The 22,971-nt window shown below is 41.0% G+C and overlaps 1 protein-coding gene across 1 annotated transcript in view; it reads right to left on the bottom strand.

The window, feature by feature from the left end:
- Nucleotides 1-8,248, bottom strand: part of LOC310682042 (uncharacterized protein) — a 74,029-nt gene extending 65,781 nt beyond the window's left edge. The window contains exon 1 of the mRNA XM_083450287.1: nucleotides 8,055-8,248. Coding sequence (XP_083306413.1) covers nucleotides 8,055-8,102 — 48 coding nt within the window. The 5' untranslated portion in view covers nucleotides 8,103-8,248. The remainder of the gene's footprint in view (nucleotides 1-8,054) is intronic.
- Nucleotides 8,249-22,971: the final 14,723 nt, after the last annotated feature.

Raw genomic sequence — 22,971 nt, forward strand, 5'->3', positions numbered from 1 at the left:
GATGATGATGGGGGGAACCCAATGTAAATTTCACAGCAAACTAGCAACAGTAGACGTCTTTAAAAATATATATGAATGAAAGTCAAATAAAACTCTGTTTTACAGGTTACATAAAAGACAGGTTAGCTTTATGAGAAACACAGTCATCTGAGCATCTGTATGGATGGTAATTTTCCAACAATCATCCTCAACATGGTGCATTCAGCTTCCATCACTCTGGCCAGGGGTGCCAACTTGAATAAAATTTTGGGGGGTCCAGGTAAACCCTGCCCCACATAATTAATCACAAGGCTCAAATATTTTATTGTGGGGCGAAGGGACCTCACCCCCTTGGAGTTGGTTCCTATGAGCCTGGCTGAGGTTGATGGGAGTGGTAGTCCAAAACAGCTAGAGAGCATCACTTGGAGAAAGCTGATTTCTAATATGTGGGCTGAGGTGTGGGTGTAGGGGCATACCATTTAACTAATAATAAACAACTATCTGACTTTTAGAAGGCATCTGAAGGCAGCCCTGTTTAGGGAAGTTTTTAATGTCTGATGTTGTATTGTATTTTTAAAATTTTGTTGGAAGCTTCACAGAGTGGCTGGGGAAACCCAGCCAGATGGGCAGGGTATATATTATTATTATTATTATTATTATTATTATTATTATTTCTGATATGTTAGCAAGTCTGAGTTGAAAGTGATTGAGGGGAGGAATTAAGGTTCTCTTTCCAAATTAGAGATATAAGTATCAGTCCTTCTGTAGCCAAAGTGTCAATATCCACTTGCAAGAGGCGAGTTTTGTATGCAGAATTATAAAGAGCAATCTTCAGGAGGGAAAGTCCAAGGGAATTCCCCAAAACAAACTACCCAATAAGACTGAGCATATTCAATTATGGCCTGGCCACAGAATCCTGACTGTTGGGGTGGGTGGGGTGGAAATGGAATGCAGTATCACAGAGAAGAGCATGGGTGACTGGATGTAATCATGAACACCAAAATATACAGCACTGCAAAATGTTGCTGTTGCATGTTCATTCTATTTCTGATGTCCAGGTGCCATTGCTTATGTCGGCAAAACAGACTCACCACCCCACAAGAGGTAATTAGCAACAGGCTTACGAGAAACCCAAGATTTGCAGAACTACAGAAAACCTTTGGGGAGGGGAACTCTAAGGGGCAGGAAACCCACAAGCAACCCAAGGAGAATAATTATCCAAATAGCTCTGAAGTGGTACAGTCCAGGACCCACTCGCTGGATCATCACCTTGTCATGGTGAGGGGGCTTGAATGTTCCTATGACCCTTGTGAGTGAAGCTGTTGGGAATCTCGCACTCCCAGCAGGGTCACCGAAGGCGGTAAGGTCAAAGGGAAGGAGCTAGACAAAGAATGATCGAAGAAGTCCTCAATGGCAGAACAGGCGGACGATAACTAGCAGTATGTTACAATGGCTGTGAAGGTGGATGAAGGCTGCAGAGTCCTCGAACTCAGGACACAAGGGGGAAACGTGCTATGAGGAAGGCATGCTTGGCAAATCCACACTGTGATCAACTCCCACCTGGAAACCAATGTCCCCACTGTGGAAGGACGTGTGGATCCAGAATTGGCCTCCACAGTCACTTACGGACTCACCGTTAAAACGGTGTTTATGGAAGACAATCTTACTCGGCTACGAGTGATCGCCAAAGGAGTAGGCAGTCCAGGAGTGCTGTATTCCAACAGATGTTATCAATGACTACTTCATAGGCAGGCTAAGGAGCAGCCCCTTTTGAGTCTGCACTAACTACTTTCTCCAAATATTTGAATGAACAGAGCACAAGAGATGACTACTGACACGCAGACACAGTTTATTACCACAAAGAACAAAGGCGGATCTACTCCACCTATAAAGATGGGCCTGGTCTGCATTTAGTAAGCATTAACCTATTAAAATTCAGCATGTGGTTTTGCCTCACCATCCCATGAGAAAATTCTAGTTTGCACCTCCACTTTTCTTCTTCTGTGGTCCAGGCAACACGAATGCTTGCTATGGCTGCTAACTTATTTAGCACGTCTTATTTCCAAAATGGATGGTGATCTTTCTTAGCTCTGTTGCCATGACAAACTTATGATATACTTTATTATCTGTTTATTTAACAACATTTTTATACCACTTAAAATCATCTATAAAAATAAATATTAGAGGGGAAAATGCCACATATGTAGGTGTTTTGAGAACCATGTACAGCCTTAGGGAAGTAAGAAATGGTATTGGGAGCAACACAATGCTGGAAGATCTTGTACCAATGCTACTTCCCACTTCCCTAAGGCTGCACCTGGTTCTTAAAAGCCTACATATGTAGTAATTTTCTGCAATATGTTCAGAGTTAAATTCAGAGTGTGGTGGTGGCAAGCAGACAAAAGGATGTCAAGTAGGGTTGACTTTTCCCTTTGGCTACTGTGGACTGAAATAGTGAAAAGGCCTTAAGTGCAGTGCAAATGAATGCCAAATAGTCATGGACTTCACAGATCTGATGCACATCAAAGTGCATTCCAAACCATCCATTCCACAGATATGCCCCCTGTTAGACATTCATTGGTTTTCCTGTACAAGTGTAGGAGTTATCTGAAGTCATCGTTAGAATTGCTACAACTGGTGTTAGAGACTCACATGATTTACCCCATCCATACTGTATGTGTCTCTTGGAATGAAACATTCTTACTAGTCCTGTTGAGTGTTACTTTCTAATGGAAATATTCTGGTAGAAAGCTCAATGGAACTAGCACATAGTGTTAAGACTGTCTATAATATAGCATATGTTGCCATTCTTAAATCTATGAATTACAGTTACATCAGTGCAAGTTTATAGTAAAAAGCTACTGGACTGGGATAACTCAAATAATGAAGAGAACAACCCACCAAGTACTTTTCCTGCACAAATTCCTTTGAGAGGCATGGGAGCTTCATATGAAAGCATCATAATGTTTTCATGGATTTTGGTGGGGTTTGCATAGGAGATCTTGCTAATGGTATTTTTGCCCATTTTCAACAGAGACACACTAACTGCAACTCCTGAGTATGCATTATTTTGCTATCTTAGCTAAGAACTAATTTGGGGAAACATATATGTGTTTATTTCTTCTTTTACAAAAAGGGAAGTAGATTGTTTCCTGTAGGTTCTGCTTCTGAAAAGGAGAAGAATGTATATATTTAAAAAAACACCCAAAAACTTCTCATGAACATTGTCCATGTAGTGGAACTATCTTCTCTTTTTACTTAGGACCATTGTAGGTCTCTCATCATTGAGGGATGAATGATTGTATGTATGTATGTATGTATGTATGTATGTAATTACTAATATTTAATTTTTTATGTGTATATCCCACCTTCCCCCAAGGAGCTGAAGACAGTCAACATGGTTTTCCCTCCATTTTATACTCACAACAACCCTGCAAGGTAGGTTAAGGTAAGATATATCCTGGCTGGCCCCAAATCACCCAGTAAGCTTCATGGCTCTTTGAGAATTTGAGTCCAGGTCTCCCCAGTCCTAGCACAACATTCACCAATGCACCAAAGGTCATTAGTGAGCCATCAATCAAGGGCATAGTTGGTTGCAATATACAGCAGCATGGTGTGGGAGAAATGTTCCTTGATCTGAACTTAATATTTGATATTTTTACTCAATGTGGGGGGTGATTTATTGTGGCATATTAAATTATGTGCACCAGGCCAAGAAATAAGTCTTTTGCTGCATTTGCTTTGATGCAAAATTTCTCATGCCAACAAGGACAGTGGTAAATTCAAGATGCTCATGTGAATTTTGAGAAAGGCAAGTGGACACTCTAGAAACCAGCACTCATTAATACAGTCAAGAGTTTCCAAGATGAAAGCAGATTTCTGCCTGCCTCTAAAAGTTTCCCATGAATTTCAGTGGATGGAAGTTAAATCAGCATGTGCATTCCTTTGTGGGTGTTGTTCAACTCTCTCTAGTACAGTGATTTATTCCACTGTTCAGACAGGATTTCTGAAGTTATTGATCTTCCGATGCTTGAAGCAGAAATCCTAAACAAGCTTAATTGGGAGTAACCCCAGTTGGACTCAGAATGACTTACTTCCAAGTAAACATGTATTAGTCCATGTGTTGTTTAAGGGATGAATTGAAAAAAATTGAATGTTTTAAATGTTTGAACCCAGATTCCCAAAGTCTGAGTAGTTATTTCAGATTTGCAAGACTGCAAAAGAGATCAGCTTCAGCGTTCCATTACTTTAATATGCTGCTCCACAACTTCTACTTCAAAGCCATTTACAAACATGAATTAATTAACTACTATCAGTGCCAAGGCAATATTATATGCAATTATGGCATACTCCCTGCTCCACCTACTTGAATCCAAGTGACTGAACATGCCCTTAATTCCTGATCTGTTCTCTTTCCCAGTGCTGTTCTTTTTAGGAGTTGAGCCTGTCTCTTTGAAGTCAGGCAGGGTATTGCTGTGAACAGGGCTGAGTATTCAAGCGCATTATACTATGAGTCATCTTTGTGCCATCCTAGTGTGCAGTTGTGTCAGCATTTTGGACTATGCATTTTATTCCTGCGCCAAAACTCCCACTGAAGAAGATTAGATCTTTCCTTTTATTACATTTATTTCCAAAGTTCTGTAACTTTGCAGTCGAAATCCTGGCAGATGGCGTCTCCAAGCCTAAACACCATTATATGGTTAGAAATCCCACAGAAATCAACAACTCAAACAGGATGTGTATCCATGTAATTGCATTCATGATTCAGGCCTAAATATCTAGGTACCTGGTATCTGTCTTCAAGTAATGTTTCTTTTTTAAAAAGTTGATGTTTAAATCCAAGCTAAGTCATTGCATTCATGAATGTTAATAGCTTCTTTGTTTTGTTTTTTAATTAAGAAAGATAATTGTATTTCAAGCATGCCTGCAGAATTATGGGCCAAATCCTGAATTCCAGAAATAAATTTGCCAACAATTTTCAAATTTGTTTTTCTTCCAAGTTTAGGTAACAAGTCCATATATGTGACACTTGTTTCTAATTATGTAGAAAGCCAGCACCATCCCTTTGAGCTAAAGGATGTAGCAAATAGTCAGCTTTGGAAACCTAGGATGACTTTTATTCAGAGTGAATGGGAAGAATCTATATTATTGCTTAATAGATAAATTGTACTTTTCTTGGGCTGCAGTATAGGGAATATGCAGGTTCCCTAAGGATAATTGAGTCCTTAAACAAATTGGCCTCTGATCACATTCCAGAAGTTCAGCTCACAATAGGAAGGTTTGTGGTGGCATCATTAAATAACCCATTTTTTTGGTGCATGACACACCACCCATGTGCCAAGTGATCTTGTAACTGAGCTCTGAGCATGCACTAGACTGTAGCCATTCAGGTCAACATCCAGACTATCTTTCAAAAGGCTTAAACATGCTGAACTCTTAATACAGTGGTACCTCAGGTTAAGTACTTAATTCGTTCCGGAGGTCCGCTCTTAACCTGAAACTGTTCTTAACCTGAAGCACCACTTTCGCTAATGGGGCCTCCTGCTGCTGCCGCACCGTCAGAGCACGATTCTGTTCTCATCCTGAAGCAAAGTTCTTAACCTGAAGCACTATTTCTGGGTCAGCAGAGTCTGTAACCTGAAGCGTATGTAACCTGAAGTGTATGTAACCCGAGGTACCACTGTACTGGATTGTCATCACAAACCTGTATGCAATGCCTTATCCTGGATAGGATTACTTAGTCTCAGTTTGCTGTGACACTTCATTAAAAATACATACAAGTAATCTAGCTTTTTATTTTAATAATTGGAAGGGAAAATGAAGGTGTCTGGGTGAAACAATGAAGAAGAGAATTGGCCAAGTGGAGATGGCATAAACTAGTTTTCATCAGGCAGGTGGTAAAGAAAAAATGCACTGCCTTCATGAAGCAAGCCTGTACAAGTACTATGAACACAGCCCAAACAGAAAAATCAGTATTTTGCAGTGAGTACTCTTTGAATCAAGCAGGTGTTGAAAATTCAGATCAGATGGGGAAATATATACTGACTCCCTCCCAGACCAGAACATTTGTTTCAAAAAAAAATTGCTAGTTTTAACTTTTGATTTTTTTCTGTTCTTCTGTTATCTAGAATATTAGCACTGGTTCACATGCATATCATAATAGACATTGTGTGTGTGTGTGTGTGTGTGAGAGAGAGAGAGAGAGAGAGGGAGAGATTCTGTGGTTTGGGAAACTCCACATTATGAAGAGATTCCTCTTACTTCTGCCTGTGAAGTCCCCTCAGTGATCATGCTCTCAAACAAAGATTTGGATATGCCGAAGAGCTTGGGAAATGCCAGTAAGATTACTGGCCTTTCTCCCCTCCACACCCAGGCAATGCAAAGTTACAAACTTCAAAGGAAAATCCCATTCACTTTAAAAGACCCATACCCCATTGGGTTCATTGGAGTAGTTGCACAGTTATTTGGATGAAGGCCTCTACAGACGACACCTGTGTTTATAGACATTTTCTCAGCTTTGTCAAAAGACGGCTAAAAACAGACCTGTTTCATATGCTAAAAGAGACACTCTTCCCAAATAAATGTCAGAGGGCACACCTAACATATAAATCTCTGTACTTAAACCCCAGCCTTAAGAAATGCATGCTATTTAATTAGTGGGTCTTGGTCTACAGATAATAATGAAAAAGATGTATCAATGGCCCAGTCTAATTTTTAAGAGCAAGCAACATTCCAGGCTTTGAAAAGACCTGAATGTTGAACCAAACATGTAGGAACCGATTCACTGCTTTGCTTTTTGCCAACCCTTAAGTTAGTCACTTGGCAGCTGACTTCATTGATTAGTTCTAATTTATCAAGTGTGAAATTGTTAATTGGGCATTGCTTCTTTCCTTTGAGCAATGAACTGCAGAGTTTCGCTCTGCCACATCATCTTAGAAAATTTTGATACATTACCAGTAGGAAAGGTGGTGGTGGGGGGAATGTGCAAATTTACATTTGGTCTGAAGAAATCCTATTTAAGAACAGATTGCAAAGAATACTGTAGCATTCTTAAGATTATACGGTCACTTGAAACCAGTGTCATTTTTGTGCCACAACTCTTCATGAACACCTCCATCATTCACTTAGAATGACAATGGTGCCCATCTGAGAGGTGCCGGAACTGAGTTCCAGCAAGTTCCAGCTGAAACCCCCCCTGCTTGCAACCATTCTAAGTGCAAGAAAAAGCAATACAAATTACGATAAATGGAGTTACATGACAATATGGACTATGCAGCAAGGCCTCCAAGGCCACCAAGTTCTGACTCTACAATCTCTCAACATTTGATTGCTTCAACATGCCTAAATGTCGTTTCTTCCACAGATAGCACTTTCCCGTGTATAAGAAAAACAAACGCAGCCCAAAGCTCTTACATAAAGAAGTACCATGCTGACGAATTTTCCTGTTTGCACATGTATCTAGAAGCAGGTTTTCAGTGACAGACTGGAGAAATCTTAACTCCGAGGGATTTGAGCATCAAATCCTAATAATAAACAGCAAACTATACAATCTTCATGCAGTACAGGAAAAACAATATATACCATGATAAAGATTGAAAGAGTTTGTCCAAATGTTTCCACTTTTTTGCTAGAAAGCATACTAGCAAAAACAGATAACAAGGGATTGCTCGTTATATAGAGTGGCTTTCAACTAAGTCATACTTGAACTAGACCCTTGACTAACACCTCCATTGATTACAATGTGCAGCGAGCCCTCTCCCAGTAGTACCTGGCTCTCTGTTTTGGATATTAAACATCTAAATAAATGGATTTAGTTATATTTAGAGTAGATGGGTGGTTTTGTTACTGGGCAATCCCATGATCGTTTGCTCAGAAGTAAACTCGGTCATGGGATTTACTCCCTAGCAAGTTAATACAGAATTGTAACAAAAGTCTTCCTCCCCTCTTCCCCAGTCTTCACTTCCGATTTACAATGCAGGAATAACCAAAGCACAGAGAATTACCAGCATCGCCAGCACAAGAACTTGAAAAGTAACACTAGGTTTGAAAACAATTCTCTTAAAATCCATTCTTACCATTAAAATGAACAGCACAGCAGCTGCTCTGTAAGTTAGCCAATCCATTGCATCTGTTGTCTCTTAGGTCCAAGAAAGGGACGATAACACTCCAGGTGGCTGTGCCCTTCCCCCCCACCCCTTGTGACAGTGCCTGTAAAAAGACACTGCGTAGATGTTCTTTCACCCAGGCTTTGGAGGAGTCTCTGACTTCCTCAGATCAGAGCACTGAAGATGCTGCTTAACCAAGTGTGTTCCTCCACCCAAAACCTTTGGGCAGGTCTTGAAATGCTTGACAACATCATTATTGCTCCAGGGGGAAAGCCAAAGACACACCTTGATACTTTTTGCGATGAAACACTTTGCTGGGCACCAAACAGAGCATTATAGAGAGAGACAAGACAGGCTGTACTGGGGAACTACTGAATGAAAGTCAGAATTACCCACTACCACTACACAAAAAGCTGCACTTGTAAATTTTTGGCAGGTCCACACAACGGCAGGATCCCAAGTTTCACAAACCAATTTGATATTGCTGCTCTAAGTCCTAGGAGCCCACTTCCTGTGGGCATTTGGAGGTCATATTTCCACCTCCCTCCAATAATATTCTTATATGGGTTCCTCCAGCCATTGGTAAATGATGGAACTCTGGAGAAGCAGAGGGAAAGAACAACACAAACTTTGGATTTGTCCTCTTTCCTTGACATCATATAGATCTTTCTGGTGCCAGCTTAACTAAAGAGAATGCCAATAGCAGTCTTCTGCTTACTTTCAGGTTTGAGAAGCAATGTGAATTAAAGTCACCATATAAATAAAGCAAAGTTTAAAAATAATAATCCCCCGTGTTCTCATAGTAGCTCCCCTGCCTTCAGATTTCCCCATTCATTTTAATGCCTGAGGACTCAATATAAAAAGCTGATCCTCCATTGAAGTCCTTGGAGTTATGGAAGCATCATAGTATATAGCTCACATGTAAATGTGTCTATTTTGTTTCTCATTGTATTTCTTATCTAGTTCCCTAGATCAGCTTGATATTCTTTGAAAAGAATAGTGTTTTTAAAATGTATTGAAAAGCTTATTTGGTTGAGTTATCTCACACACAACAAACAGGTGTGACAAGCAGAAGTCTACCCTTGACCAGTTAAACAGGGAGCAATGCAACAACTTTACTGTCTTACTGATGATTTGTGGGATACAAATGGAGGCATGTGGCGTAACTCAGTTTGGACAGAGTGTGGATGACCACAAAGGTGATGGCGACTGACTGAAGGCTTTCACTCTTCCTAGTATTCTTCTTGGGACAGATTTTTACTCTGGACTCTTTCATCATTATTTTTTAAGAAACCGAAGGGTATGGCTCCAAAAGTCACAGCAGAATCAGTAGTGTGTGAGAGGATCTGATGTCATGCCCTGTCACTTCTCTGTATCAGCAATCTTGCAGCTGCATTCATCCTGTTCATCCTGAGGACTGTGTTACCTCTTGGGCAAGCTTTTGGGGCCGACATGCCAGTTACAGGCAGGGCCAGAGGCAAAAGAGGGCAGAACAATGGATGTGACTCTTGTATCATAGCACCACAGTAGGTTATTGACAAGCTGAATATTTCTATGTTGGCTACATCTCTTCATCCTCCATGCAGGCCCTAATTGGAGCAGAAGTGATTTTTGGCCCAAACTGCTGTGAAACTGAAGTTGTGGGTGTGGCTTTGTGTCCAGGAGCACTGACCTGTAATGGATCAAGCCAGCCTCTTGCTGCATTGTGTAGAATTCCCATTTGCTTTATTTGGCTATGGTGCCACTTCAAAGAGTCATGGCTTCCCACAAATAATACCCAAGGAATTCTGGAAATCATAGCTCTGTGAAAGGAATAAGGGTTTCCTAGCAACACTCAGCACGTTTAACAAACTACAGCACCTATAATTATTTGGGGATAGCCATGACTATTTAAAGTGGTGTCGTAATGAGATAAAATGCATGGTGTGATGGTGGCCCCATTCTCACTAGGATTGCAGTGGTGAATAGCAAAGAATAGAGGACATACTTGAATGAGAATCTGGGCATGAGGCAGCCATGGATAAAGTCCTTGGCATAAAGTGGGTGAAGAATCTTACCTTCTGAGAATCCTTCCTTCTGGGAGCCACAAGCCTGGGCGCCCACCTATCAAGAATATCCAACACTGTCAGAGGGACTTTCGGGGACATTTGCCACTATATGATTCCACAAAACTAAGCTGAACAAACAGTATTCTCCCACTCAAAGGCAAAAGTGCACGAGTGCAGAAAATTCCCCAGGACTGACAAATAGGCAGCCAAGTCTTACCAAATGCACAAGATACTAAAAAACTGACAAAAAAATCATTTCTGCTTTTAATTTTACTGAGGACAAACATCTGACACTGGGTTGGTTGTTAACACATCCTATAAACATATTTTTATATTTGGCAGAAAATGGTACGAACCCAGGGTATTATATCCAGGGAAGGTATTGTATGTTTCAAAAGCAAGGGTTTATAATTCAGTTGTTGGTTGGCATCCGTCTGTCTTGGGAGACAAAATCATCTACCACCTCAAGCGTGTAGTCACCAATGCTGAAGCGTGGAGTGCTGGTGTCATCCTGACCCAGAACGACACCAGGATCCTCCAAGTTTTCAAACCTCACCCATATAACAGATTGAATCTCAAAAATACTTTATTACAATTGGAGTCCAAGTGGATTTTCCACTTAGAAACTGTCATTCCAAAGGGCTTAAATTTTAACTTAGAATTGAGTTTTTTTAAAATTAATAATTCCTATTGATGGAGAAGATTGTAATTGGAGTCATGGCCCCTTTAAGCAGAACACACAGCTGTGTCTGCATCAGCCCTTACAGAATGAGCAGAGTGCCTTTTCAATTTTATGGAGCTGACTTTTCTATTTGAGCATATGTTTTGCTGTCATATGTAAGTGTAATTGCTCGAATAATTTTCAAATGTAAATTTATTATATTGTATGAAGGTTTTTATCAGCATGTTATATATAATTCAGCATTCCACTGCAGGCCAACTGGAAGAAGATATTCAAAACAAAGATTTGCATCCAGTGATCTCATCATCAGAGTCCTGCTTAGGATTTCATGCAACTGGGGCACGGCCACTGCGACTTGAGTGGCTGAGAGCAAAGCTACAACACTCCCACGACAGCTTTTTCCTGGTCTGTTGATTATCCTTTAACAACAAACATACAGTCATACCTCGGGTTGAAGTAGCTTCGGGTTGAGCATTTTTGGGTTGCGCCCCGCGGAGACCCGGAAGTAATGGAGCATGTTACTTCCGGGATTTGCCACTCGCACATGCACAGACGCTCAACATGACGTCACACACATGTGTGGAAGCGGCAAATCATGACCCGTGCATGCACAGACACTGGTTGCGTTCACTTCAGGATGTGAACGGGGCTCCAGAATGGATCCCGTTTGCATCCAGAGGTACCACTGTACTTGTAGAGATACTTTTCTCTTTTTTGAATGAAGGAATATTTGGATGGAACTTTGGATTTGAGAAATCCTGTATTGCACTTGGATATGATTTTGGTATTGCACACATTAGGTTAAAGCTATATTTAAAGAAAGGGACGCGGGTGGCGCTGTGGGTTAAACCACAGAGCCTAGGACTTGCCGATCAGAAGGTCGGTGGTTTGAATCCCAGCGACAGGGTGAGCTCCCGTTTCTCGGTCCCTGCTTCTGCCAACCTAGCAGTTCAAAAGCACGTCAAAGTGCAAATAGATAAGTAGGTACTGCTCTGGCGGGAAGGTAAACGGTGTTTCCGTGCGCTGCTCTGGTCGCCAGAAGTGGCTTAGTCATGCTGGCCACATGACCCGGAAGCTGTACGCCGGCTCCCTTGGCCAATAAAGCGAGATGAATGCCACAACCCCAGAGTTGGTCACAACTGGACCTAATGGTCAGAGGTCCCTTTACCCTTTACCTTTATATTTAAAGAAACAGACACTTGGTGGAATAAAAATGTCATATGTATATTTGATGTTTGGAAAGTTCTATATAATTGCATAGAGAGTTGTGTGAGCTGAATTTGGTAGGCTTCATTTCCTCAGAATATGGAACTACACCTGCAAATTGCAAATTTCATCCACTTCTGCCAACGTTTGTGTGTGTGTGTATAGCCATTTGAACCTTTCCCCATATAAACCAATGCAAATATGTAAGAAGCCTTGACTGTTCAGATGTGAGATTCTGATTAAGACAAAGCAAGTGTCTTCTGCAGTGGTTCTAGCCAAATCAACCCACGTTCTGAAGCATCAAAGCAGAATCCAAACTGAGTTATGTCTTCAGTGTATACCCCTAGTTAAAATTTGTGTTGATGAAAGTAACCTACACATCTCAAAGTAGCTTGGTTCCTATCACAGTCCTTATATCTTATTGCAACTTTTGAGATCATCTAGTATCCTCCTGACTCTATTTTGCCAATCTAAATAGGAAAGAAAGCAAGAGAAATCCTATGGAGCCACTGCAAAACCAGATGTTGTTTGGCTTCACCTTCTATCAGCCCTAGCCAGCATGCCCAGTGGTTCGTAATAATGGCAGTTAGAGTCCAGAAACCCCTGGAGGGCCAGAGGTTAGCCAGGATTCCTCAAACTCGGCCCTCCAGATGTTTTGAGATTACAATTCCCATTATCCCTGACCACTGGTTCTGCTAGCTAGGGATCATGGGAGTAGTAGGCTAAAAACATCTGGAGGGCTGAGTTTGAGGAAGCCTGCTGTAGACAATGCTGAGTTAGCAGGACCAAAAGTCTGGCTTGATGTTAGGCAGCTTCCTATGTTCTTTCCTAATCATTTCCGATTTATCCAACGAATCTTCCATTCTCTTTAATTCACTATCTCATCCAGTTTCCAGTGCTTGGTTCCTCAGTATCTTACCAGTCTTTAAAATATCCTTCTTCAGTTATGTCCCCCTCTTTACACATGTAGGCCTTTTTAATGCAACTCTATGTGTTAGGCCAGGCAACATTCCCAAACCATCCAAATATTTCTTGAGTGTTCATCGGTTGAATTCCTCTAGTGCAGGTATAGTTAACCTGTATTTGATGGGCCAATGATCAGGGATGAACTACAGTCCAACAACTTCTGGAATGCCATAGTTTAGCCGCCACTAGTTGCTATGCCTCTAGTTCCCCAGGTCTCACTCTTCTTAAAGAATTTTGCCATACAGCATGGTAAAATCTACTCATGCATTATTCTTTAGTTCTAGTCTCCCTTGACAAACTGGAACATTTCTTCTCTCTTCATACTCTTCCTGTATATTTCAGTATTAATTCTTTTAAATGAGATCCTTCCCTTTGCCTGCAGTCTCTCTTATCCCAAGATCTGGGCTCATTCCTTACAGATGAATGTCTCTGATCAATTTAGAATGAATCATAACTCAGCTCTGCTGAAATCAATGGGGCCAGTTAGGCCTCCTCAATGGGCTTTCTTGTTCTCATTTTGACCTCTCTAACTTCGCCTCACTCATTACAGGGAGGATAATTTATCTTGTGAGGCTGACCACACCTTCAGTCTCTCAATCTCTCCCCTTTACCTCCAGCACAGACTTGTACATTTGTTCATGGGTATGTCCTTGCTACCTTTCTTTCATTTGCTCCAAGACTTTCATTCTCTACTATTTCCTGACCACAGCAATGTCTTTAAAATGGTCATTTACCGTATTTTTTGCTCTATAAGACTCACCTTTTCCCTCCTAAAAAGTAAGGGGAAATGTGTGTGCATCTTATGGAGCGAATGCAAGCTGCACAGCCATCCCAGAAGCCAGAACAGCAAGAGGGATTGCTGCTTTCACTGTGCAGCGATCCCTCTTGCTGTTCTGGCTTCTGAGATTCAGAATATTTTTTTCCTTGTTTTCCTCCTCCGAAAACTAGGTGCGTCTTGTGGTCTGGTGCGTCTTATAGAGCGAAAAATACGGTACTTTCCAGACTTCAAAGTTTTGCAGACTTTCTTTTTTGCAACTCCCTCTTTATTTCACAGAGCTCCTGCCAACGACAATTTTACTATATATACAATTCTACTTTATTATATTTGCAGAACTCTATACAATTGCAACTGATGCACTTGGCAAGGTAATAAAGCAACCAGGCTATGCTGGGTTGATGCAACTCCTCTCAGGGCAATTTGACCATCTACATAGGCCAGGGGTGGCTAGCCTGTGGCCTTCTAGGACTTCACCTCTCATCAGCCCAAGCCAGAATGGCCAATAGTCAGGAATGTTTGAAGCTGGAGAGCTGCAGGCTCCCCATTCCTATAGACCCACAACATCACTTTCAGAAACCTCCCCAGGAATCCCCAGGAAAATGAGTGAGCACAATCCCTGTATCTTTTAGAAATAGTACACACACACACACACACACACACACACGGGGGGGGACTTCCTCCCTCCTTCTGTGTACACACACACACACACACATTGGGGGGAACTTCCTCCCTCCTTCTGCCACGACATAGATGTCTACAATTGCTGTATTTTAAACAATTCAAGTTTCATCTCATTGCTCATGAAAGCTAAAAATTCAGAAAACAGTATGCGTGGGCTAGTGGACAAAGTATAAAAGAAGTCTGTCTGCAGGTGAGGCCATGCTTATCAAGACTATGGGAGTTATAAAAGGTATATAATCCTTTCCACATTAGCTGGTTTGAGCGACTGAGCAATTACAGTGCGAAAGGTTTGATAAATCTGTCTTGGGAAACTTGTCTGACTTGATTTAGAACTAGGGAGTGGCATCTATGTTCCAGTGCCTCCATAGAAACCAGTAGTTTGAAACCAAGAACAAAGTCAGCCAAAGCTCCCGCTACTCTCCTGGCAGCACAAAATTAATTCACGTGCAAAGATTAAGGCATGTTTTTATGCATTGGTCTGAATCTAGCAACAATCCCAACAAATTGGATTAAAAATATATATATACTCTGGAAACAGCATGAAAACCCTTCAGCTCTTTTCTTTTTTCTTTTCTTTTCTGTTTTTATCAGCATCTGGTGCAGACTTAATGAAAAAAATAATACTAACACAGACATAATTTTATCATTTTATATTAATGAGAGTCTTTCATAATCTGAATTCTCTTGCATATTCTTAGTAGAAGCTTTAAAGAAAAAAATGAAGTATCTTAAACTGGAAATTGTACAGACATTCTCAATAATCTTGAAAAGTCACAAAAGTCTGATTCTCACTATTTTATTTATACCAGGCCAAATTTGACAAGTAAATCCCTCTAGCAGAAGACCATGTACACCCCAAAATTGACCAGGGGAGGAGCGGTCAGCAGAACCCACAAAACAGCATGTGAGGGAACAGAGGGAAGAACATTCCACCGGGCAATGTGTCATAGAACGTTCACCTTAGTGCAACATTGAATTTCTCCCACTGTTATGTATGCATTCAATTAGAAACAGATATTAGTTATTTCATTTATTATAGCTATCACTCTTGCTATTTGACCAGATTCTTCACTGTTACAATATTAAAGAAAGGATGAAGAACCTGGGGCCCTACGGATGCTGTTGGACTCCAATTCACATCATCCCTGACCTTTGGCCATTCTGGCTGGGGTTGATGGGAGTTGGAGTCCAGCAATAGCTGAAAGGCCACAAGTTCCCCATCCTTGTGTTAAACGAATGTTTTGCTGTACTTCATTATATTAATGCATATTTTGTACCATGTTGAGCCTCTGGGAAAAGTACCACCACTACAGTTTCATTACATATACAGCTATTGGGTGAAATTACTTTACAGTTTACATATTGTTATATGAACTCAGATCACCTTGTGTTGTATTTGTTGAAAGCTGAAGCAGAAATTTTTGTATCAGCAGAAATTTAAGTCAACCTGATGTGCCATAGAGGAATTACTGAAGGCGATGCATCTGTGGTCAGATGACAATGACAACTGGGTTAAACTCTCATTTCCTCCTCCACTCACGTTAAATGTTCTGTTGCACTTGTTGCACCCTGGTGAGTTGTCTCTGAGTATGGCTACATGACTTCAGCTGTTTCTGAACTTTTTACTTAGATGGGTGGAGATTCATAATGATATGGCCTGCAAATGATCAAGGACAAGCCCTTGATGAATACTCGGACTGGGCTGGGTTCCTAGTGCAAGTCCAATAATCAGACAGGGATTAAATGTGAAAACGGAAAATGTCTAGAAGCATCTAGTGAATTTGGCACCAACGAAACATTTGCTCCCTTCAGTAAACACAAAATTCTGACGTACACTTTCATTGTGTGAACACATCGTATACACTAACAGCAAACTCATAGCTTACATACACATGACTTTAACAAAGCAATCATCAGCAATCATGTCATGTGTTTAAAAAAATTAAATACCAGACTTGGAGGGTAATATCAAGATTGCAGTTTGGGAGCAAGAATATACACACTAATATATTCCTTTGAACCCGCTTTTAAGCATGTTAATTGAAAAAAAGCACCATAGAGCTGACTGGAGGAAACCACCACAGCAAATACGTTCAATTAAAAGCCTATTACAGTGCAATCCTTTACAAAAAGAATGTCTCAATGGGGCTTATTCCTAGGTAAGTGGGTATGGGATTTCAGCCTACGATAACTGTGCTAATATATCAATGCTAATGTAATAAATCTAAAAAATCTTTCAAGTTTCAATAGCTTCAGGAAGGAAAGGAAACCAGAAAGAAACCAGAAACAAGTATGAAAATGCAGGATATAATGCTGGAAAAAGAGGAGAAAATCCCAAGGTTTTCATGTAATATGAATTATGCTTTAAATGCACATATTATTATACTACTAAATTATATTAATATAATGTTAAATGCAACAACCTAGGTTGAATCAGTGTTGAATTGAACTTAATCCTTCAATTCTGTTATCTGACATATTTCCATGTGACTATAACATTTGCAGTTGTCAGAGTTATTTACCCAGGGACTTGAAACATCTGCTTCATTATATGCACCCAGGTCACAGTTAATCGTGCCTAGACATAAGATTTCTACATAAAGAGGACTGTTGTTGTTGTTGTTGTTGTTGTTGTTGTTGTTGTTGTTGTTGTTATGAGAGTCACAGAGGCTTTAGCAGGTTATTTCCTACAAGGTGTAAAATAACAGTAATTTCTCATCCTGAAAATCACGCGAGTCAGCCAATCATTTTACTTTATCATTACATTTACCATTCATAAAGTCTTCCAAGGAAAACACTAAAACAGCCAACATCAGTATTTGAATGGTGAGATGTTAAAAAACTACCAATACAGCTCACTTAAGGCCACTGAGTCTTACTAACTTTATTTTGGCTTAAGTGGGATGTAATATTGCCTACTGATCCTTTTCATAAGTGCAATTGAGTGCGTTGTCTAAAGGCAGCCATCTCCATGGTGGCTGCCATACAGTCACCTCAGGAACGAATGTGACCACCAGCAGGTTGCAAAGAAGCAACATTTCCCCTGGAAGCACCATTCCATGGTATGGTATCCCCACACTGTAAGCACAGTATAAGCACAATGACTTTTTCATTAGTGGCACTCCCTGCATTTAGGGGCAGCCATGTCCCCCACCCCATACAATGTCTTTGGGAAGGTTGGCATAAAATGATGTTCCTTTTCTTCTAGAGTGGCCTATTTTCAATGCATATGACAGCAGCTGTGTTTTCTGGCCACTCAGAGCAGCTTTTGCCAGTCAGGAAGGGTTTTTATTGGACCACCTTAGACAATTTGTTGTCTGAGGTGGTCCAATAAAACTGAATCATGCTTCAATCTGTAGATTAGTCCAGGAGCTGTGGATCAGGTGAGTTCACTTTGACATATGGACCCAATGAATTCATTGAGCATCCCTAATTACAGCATAAAAAACTGCTTTATAAATCAAGTTATTTATTTTTATTTAATGATGGTTTCCAAGGTCTCTCTGCCTGTGACCTTTTCTCCTCAGGCCAAAGGAAGTGAGTTCCCGTCCATAACTAATTGCTGATTCATCCCAGGAAACAGAACACAAGTTTTTCTAGTGGGTCTCTTGTAGTGGTATATCCTTTCTCTTTTGAAATGAAAGGAAATGGTGAAGGGGTGTTTTTGCCCAGTTCACCCTTTATCCTACAGTCCCATATAGAGCATGTAGAGCATGTAGTCCAGATGTAACTAATCACATAGGACCTATTGATTGGCCTGTTGAAGTATTGTTTAAAATGACTCTTGATTTACTTATTCCTGCCATGTCTTGTAATTACTACTGAATTCTCTTGAAACGCTATATTTTATTGCATGTCCCATTTTGCCCTTGTTGTAAGGGGCTTTGAACACGGTTTACCACAGAAAAGTGGAGGGTAATTAAACTGAGGAGAGACAACACCCAAACAATGCAGTAGTACCCTTGGTGACATTCAGCAATGCTAAGCACATTGCAGTGTGCCCTGCACATGGGAATGGCAGGTCCACGAGTGCCTATTATGCTGACACAACCCTCCTCCACCCCAGGAGTGAAGTAGACACCCAGTGATTCAAGGATGCATCGGTGTGTGTAACGCAGCTACATAAAACAAAATCATTTTAGAAGGCTTAACTGACTTATTGACGCTTATAAATAAACTGATGATTCATTAGGGGGAAATGTGATGTTTCAAATGCAAGCTATCACTTGTCAGCTTCTTAAGGTTATCATGGGTTTTGTATAATTGTGCAGTCAACAAAGACAAGAAATGAGAGTGAGAAGTAAGAAGACATGAGAGGTTGGCCATTACAGTACATTGAGACAAGAGATACATCCACAGTTAGCATCCTATCACCCAGGAAACCAAGGCACAGTTCCTCCATAAGGTGGTAACAATAAACCCTAGTAGTTCCAGCTATCTTCAAAATGACCTTTCAGAAACCATAGGGACACTTTAAAGCCCTGGAGTTTGGCTGGATCCTGTGTAAAACCAAATGTTAGTAAATAGGCATTTTCTTTGCAATGAAATTGCTAATAACCATCTATTATTACTTTATTCGTCAATGCCTTTATCTTAAGATGCTTTAAAATCTCAGTCTATGATTTGTTTGGTGCTATTTTCACATTCTTCCTAATTATAGCACAAGGAAGTAACATTTAGTTCAGTGATGTTTCCATGTAGCATGTGTGTGTCCTGGGAAGAGTCTCATGAACCAGAAAGAGAGGGATGAAAGGCTACCTTTGGCCCCTGGGCTTAAAGTTCACCATCCTCACAAAAAATTAAATCCATCAATACAACTTAAAAGTGCTTCAGGTGGATCATGCCCATCATCTGGCAGAAAGAGACTGTTTGAAAGTTACCACATTATTGCTGCTGATCTGCTGAAGTATGCGATTAAGCCATTTTCAAAGCCATTTTTTTTTAAAAAAATATTTTTAACAAATATTAATGTGAGTTACATTGATCTCAATCAGCAGATGGATCCTCTTCTAAAGATTTGCTCTAGTTTCAAGGTGGAAAGTCTGAAAATAAAGTTTCAAATTGAACAGAGTCTAGCTCCCTGAAAGTTTATGATTCCTTTATCCTTTTCCAGCTTCAGGTTAATCTCTTCACTTGTCTTATGCTTTGTTTTAAGGATACAGTAATGCTGTTGTCGTTTGCAATATTGAGGAACCAGTCCCAGGTACTACATTTTCCTTCTTTGAAAAATGCTTTACACACAATACAGTGGTACCTTGGATTAAGTATTTAATTCGTTCTGGAGGTCTGTTCTTAACCTGAAACTCTTCTTATCCTGAAGACCACTTTAGCTAATGGGGCCTCCTGCTGCCGTTGCGCTGCTGCTGCACAATTTCTTTTTCTCATCCTGAAGCAAAGTTCTTAACCCGAGGTAATATTTCTGGGTTAGCGGAGTCTGTAACCTGAAGCGTATGTAACCTGAAGCATATGTAACCAGAGGTACCACTGTATTAATTCATCCCATGTGAGTTTTTAGACATGGGAGTCATTTTGAGGCATGCACACTCCCATGTTGTAAAACAGCTCTTGTGGGAAGCAGATGTAAGCTGTCCTGTGAGTCACCATGCAATGGGGTTTCTTGAGGTGTACATCCAGATGTGGCCTCTTGTGTCAAAACTTTATTTGGAAAGGTCCCCAATGATACTGCCAGAACCACCTGCTCACTTATGTTAAGTATGCACAGCCATTTTGCTGGCCTCCAGTAATGGTATTTTCTTAAGAGGGTTTTAAATGCACACATTTCTTGAGGCATATAATGAAACACTCAGCAAAGTCGCCATTTGGACAGTTTTTCAGGAAACTGTTGCAGAAGGAAAGCTGTGGCAAGCAACTACTGTAGTCCATTGTTGCAATCCTCTCTTAATATACTAAGGAGACAATCCGAACTTTATGTTGCTGTTGTCAGAGCTTTGAGGAGTGGCTGAGCCACCACCGGATCTGCAGCTCTGCACTTCTCAGCAGCCATGATGGAAGGGGAGAGAACAGGACAATCAGGCTAGTGCAGCAATCAGATCTGGTCTGGTCCTACTGCTGGCTGACGAAAGGTGTGAGAAGATCTTGGGATCAAGCAGATCACAGGCTGGCTCAGCCCCACCTTCCAAATGCCCTGCTTGGGGCTTTCCACTGGGCTCCACCTAGCAGGGATGCTGTGAGTAGACTTCCCACAAGTTTTGCAGCTGACGGGAGGCCATCTGAGCTGGTGGATTCAAGTGAAGAGATGTATCTGCTCAATCCAAACTTCTCACAGACTATTTGGATTGCTGTTAGTTTGTTTTAAGATTAATACTCTGCTTTTCTATCAAAGCAATAAAAAAGTGGCTTACAATAAACTGCAATAAAACCTTGATTAAGCTAAGCAGCTCTTGATCTGGTCAGTGCTTGGATGGAAGATCACTTGGGAACCTTCGGTTCTAATGTGGGGAAAAGCCATTATGTAAATGTACTTCATAATAACTAACTAACAAAGAACTAACAAAATTAAAACCACACATTCCTTTCAAACAAAAGCATCAACAGCTAAAATAACAAGAGGCAGCAGTACTAAAAGAAAGCTTTGTTGTTGAAAGAAACAATGAAAACCATTACATACAAATATGGACTCTACATATAACCCTTCATGTAGTGTGGAACATATGACCCTCCGAACGTTGTTGGACTACAACTCCCATTATTGCCAACCACTAGTAATGCTGGCTGGGACTGATGGGAATTGGAGTCCAACAGCATCTGCCTCACTCCTGATAGAGCCTCAAGAACCGAGAAGATGCAAAATTCCCTGTTCCTCATATGAATTTCCATCTGATATCAAGAAAACTGTGAAGGATTTAGCAGATTTAATCAGAGCAATGCATCAACATCTCAGGCCCCTTTACATGTGAATGCTTCACTTTTTCCTGACAGCGTCTTTACATATCATAATGTATATGGCCCTTGGGGCCTCTTGAAAAGGTAAGAATAGGTTACAAGGGTGGTATTCTAATTAAACTTTACTCAGAGTAGACCCAATGAAATCAATGAACATGACTGCTCTGAGTAATACTTAGTTTAATACTACCCTAAGTCTGCAACAGCATTTGTGGGAAAGGGGAGCCAGAGGCAGGCTGAGCACACAGCTGGGCCAGAGCAAGGCGGAACCTGGGATTTTGAGCCACCCTCTTTCTGTCAGTCATGGGATCCTCAGAAGGTAGACTATCCTACCAGACCAATTTTGCTGACTGAGGATATGCAGAGTGGTTCCACGTCTCCACCTAATCATCATACTCAGTTTGCAAGTAGCATCATGCAGTGAGTCAGGGATGAGGGGAAAGCATTTTGCCTCTCCTCATAAGCAACTGATGGAAGGAGGCTACTTGTGCATATACTAATGGCTGCCACTAGTCAAGATCTTCCTCACGAAAACTGAACATGGCAGAAGGGACTCCACATTGCGTTTATTTTTGTAGGCAGGTACACTAGTTGTTTACGACCATTTTAAACATGTATTTTCTGGTGCCATGAATGGTTGATTCAGAGAGTATGTTCTCTGTGTTGTAATCCATAGACTACTCTGCTCTCTCATCATGAACTGAAATATCTGATTTGCAATCATTCAATCTTTCTTGCTCTCAGGCATTCCTGGCCACACCTCTACTTAATGCACAAGTCGTTCCACAGGACAAGCTACAACAACGACTAGTTCCCTCTCTCACTTCACAAGTCTGAGAAGTTCTCAGCCCTGACTGGTTATACTGGCATGATAGTTGGTTTTAAAAAAACAACAGCCAGTCATACAATAGACATCTTTTTCTTAAAGGTGAATGAGCTACTTATTTCATGCAGAAAAATGCAGAATCTTTCTCTCCCCCCCCCCACTTTCTCACACAGAGGGCTTCCCTGGATGTGGAAGTTTTAAACTAATGCCCAGTGGCATATATCTCCATTTGGGGCAAGGTGCTTGAGAGGGTGGTGGCAGTTGAGGTTCAGCTTTGGGCATGCTTGAAGGAGACTGAATATCTGGATCCATTTCAGCCTGTCTTCAGACCTGATCATGGCACTGAAGCTGCCTTGACCACCCTGGTTGATGACATTAGTAAGGAAAGAGATGTGGGGAGTGTGAACCTGCTTGTTCTTCTTGACCTCCTGATGGCTTTCAACATCATTGTCCATGGTATCCTTCTAGAGAGGCTCATGGAATTGGAGCCTGGAGGCACTGTACTTCAGTGGTTCTGTTCCTATTTCCAGGGCTGTTTCCAAAAAGCAGTTGTGAGAGGCCCAGAGGGTTCTTGTTCTCCATGCTATTTAACATTTACATGAAGCCACTGAGAGAACTTTTGGAACCAAGTGTCACCAATATGCTGGTGACTACCTGCTCTATTTCTGTTCCATCTACATCAGGAGAGGTGGCTGAGAAGCTGGATAGGTGTTTGGAGGCAACAATGTGCTGGGTATGAGCCAAGAAATTGAAACCGAAACTGTACTCTGAAAAAACAGGTGTTATGTATTCCAAGT

Source organism: Podarcis tiliguerta (assembly GCF_965153285.1).
Source record: "Podarcis tiliguerta genome assembly, chromosome: 7".
NCBI lineage: Eukaryota > Metazoa > Chordata > Lepidosauria > Squamata > Lacertidae > Podarcis > Podarcis tiliguerta.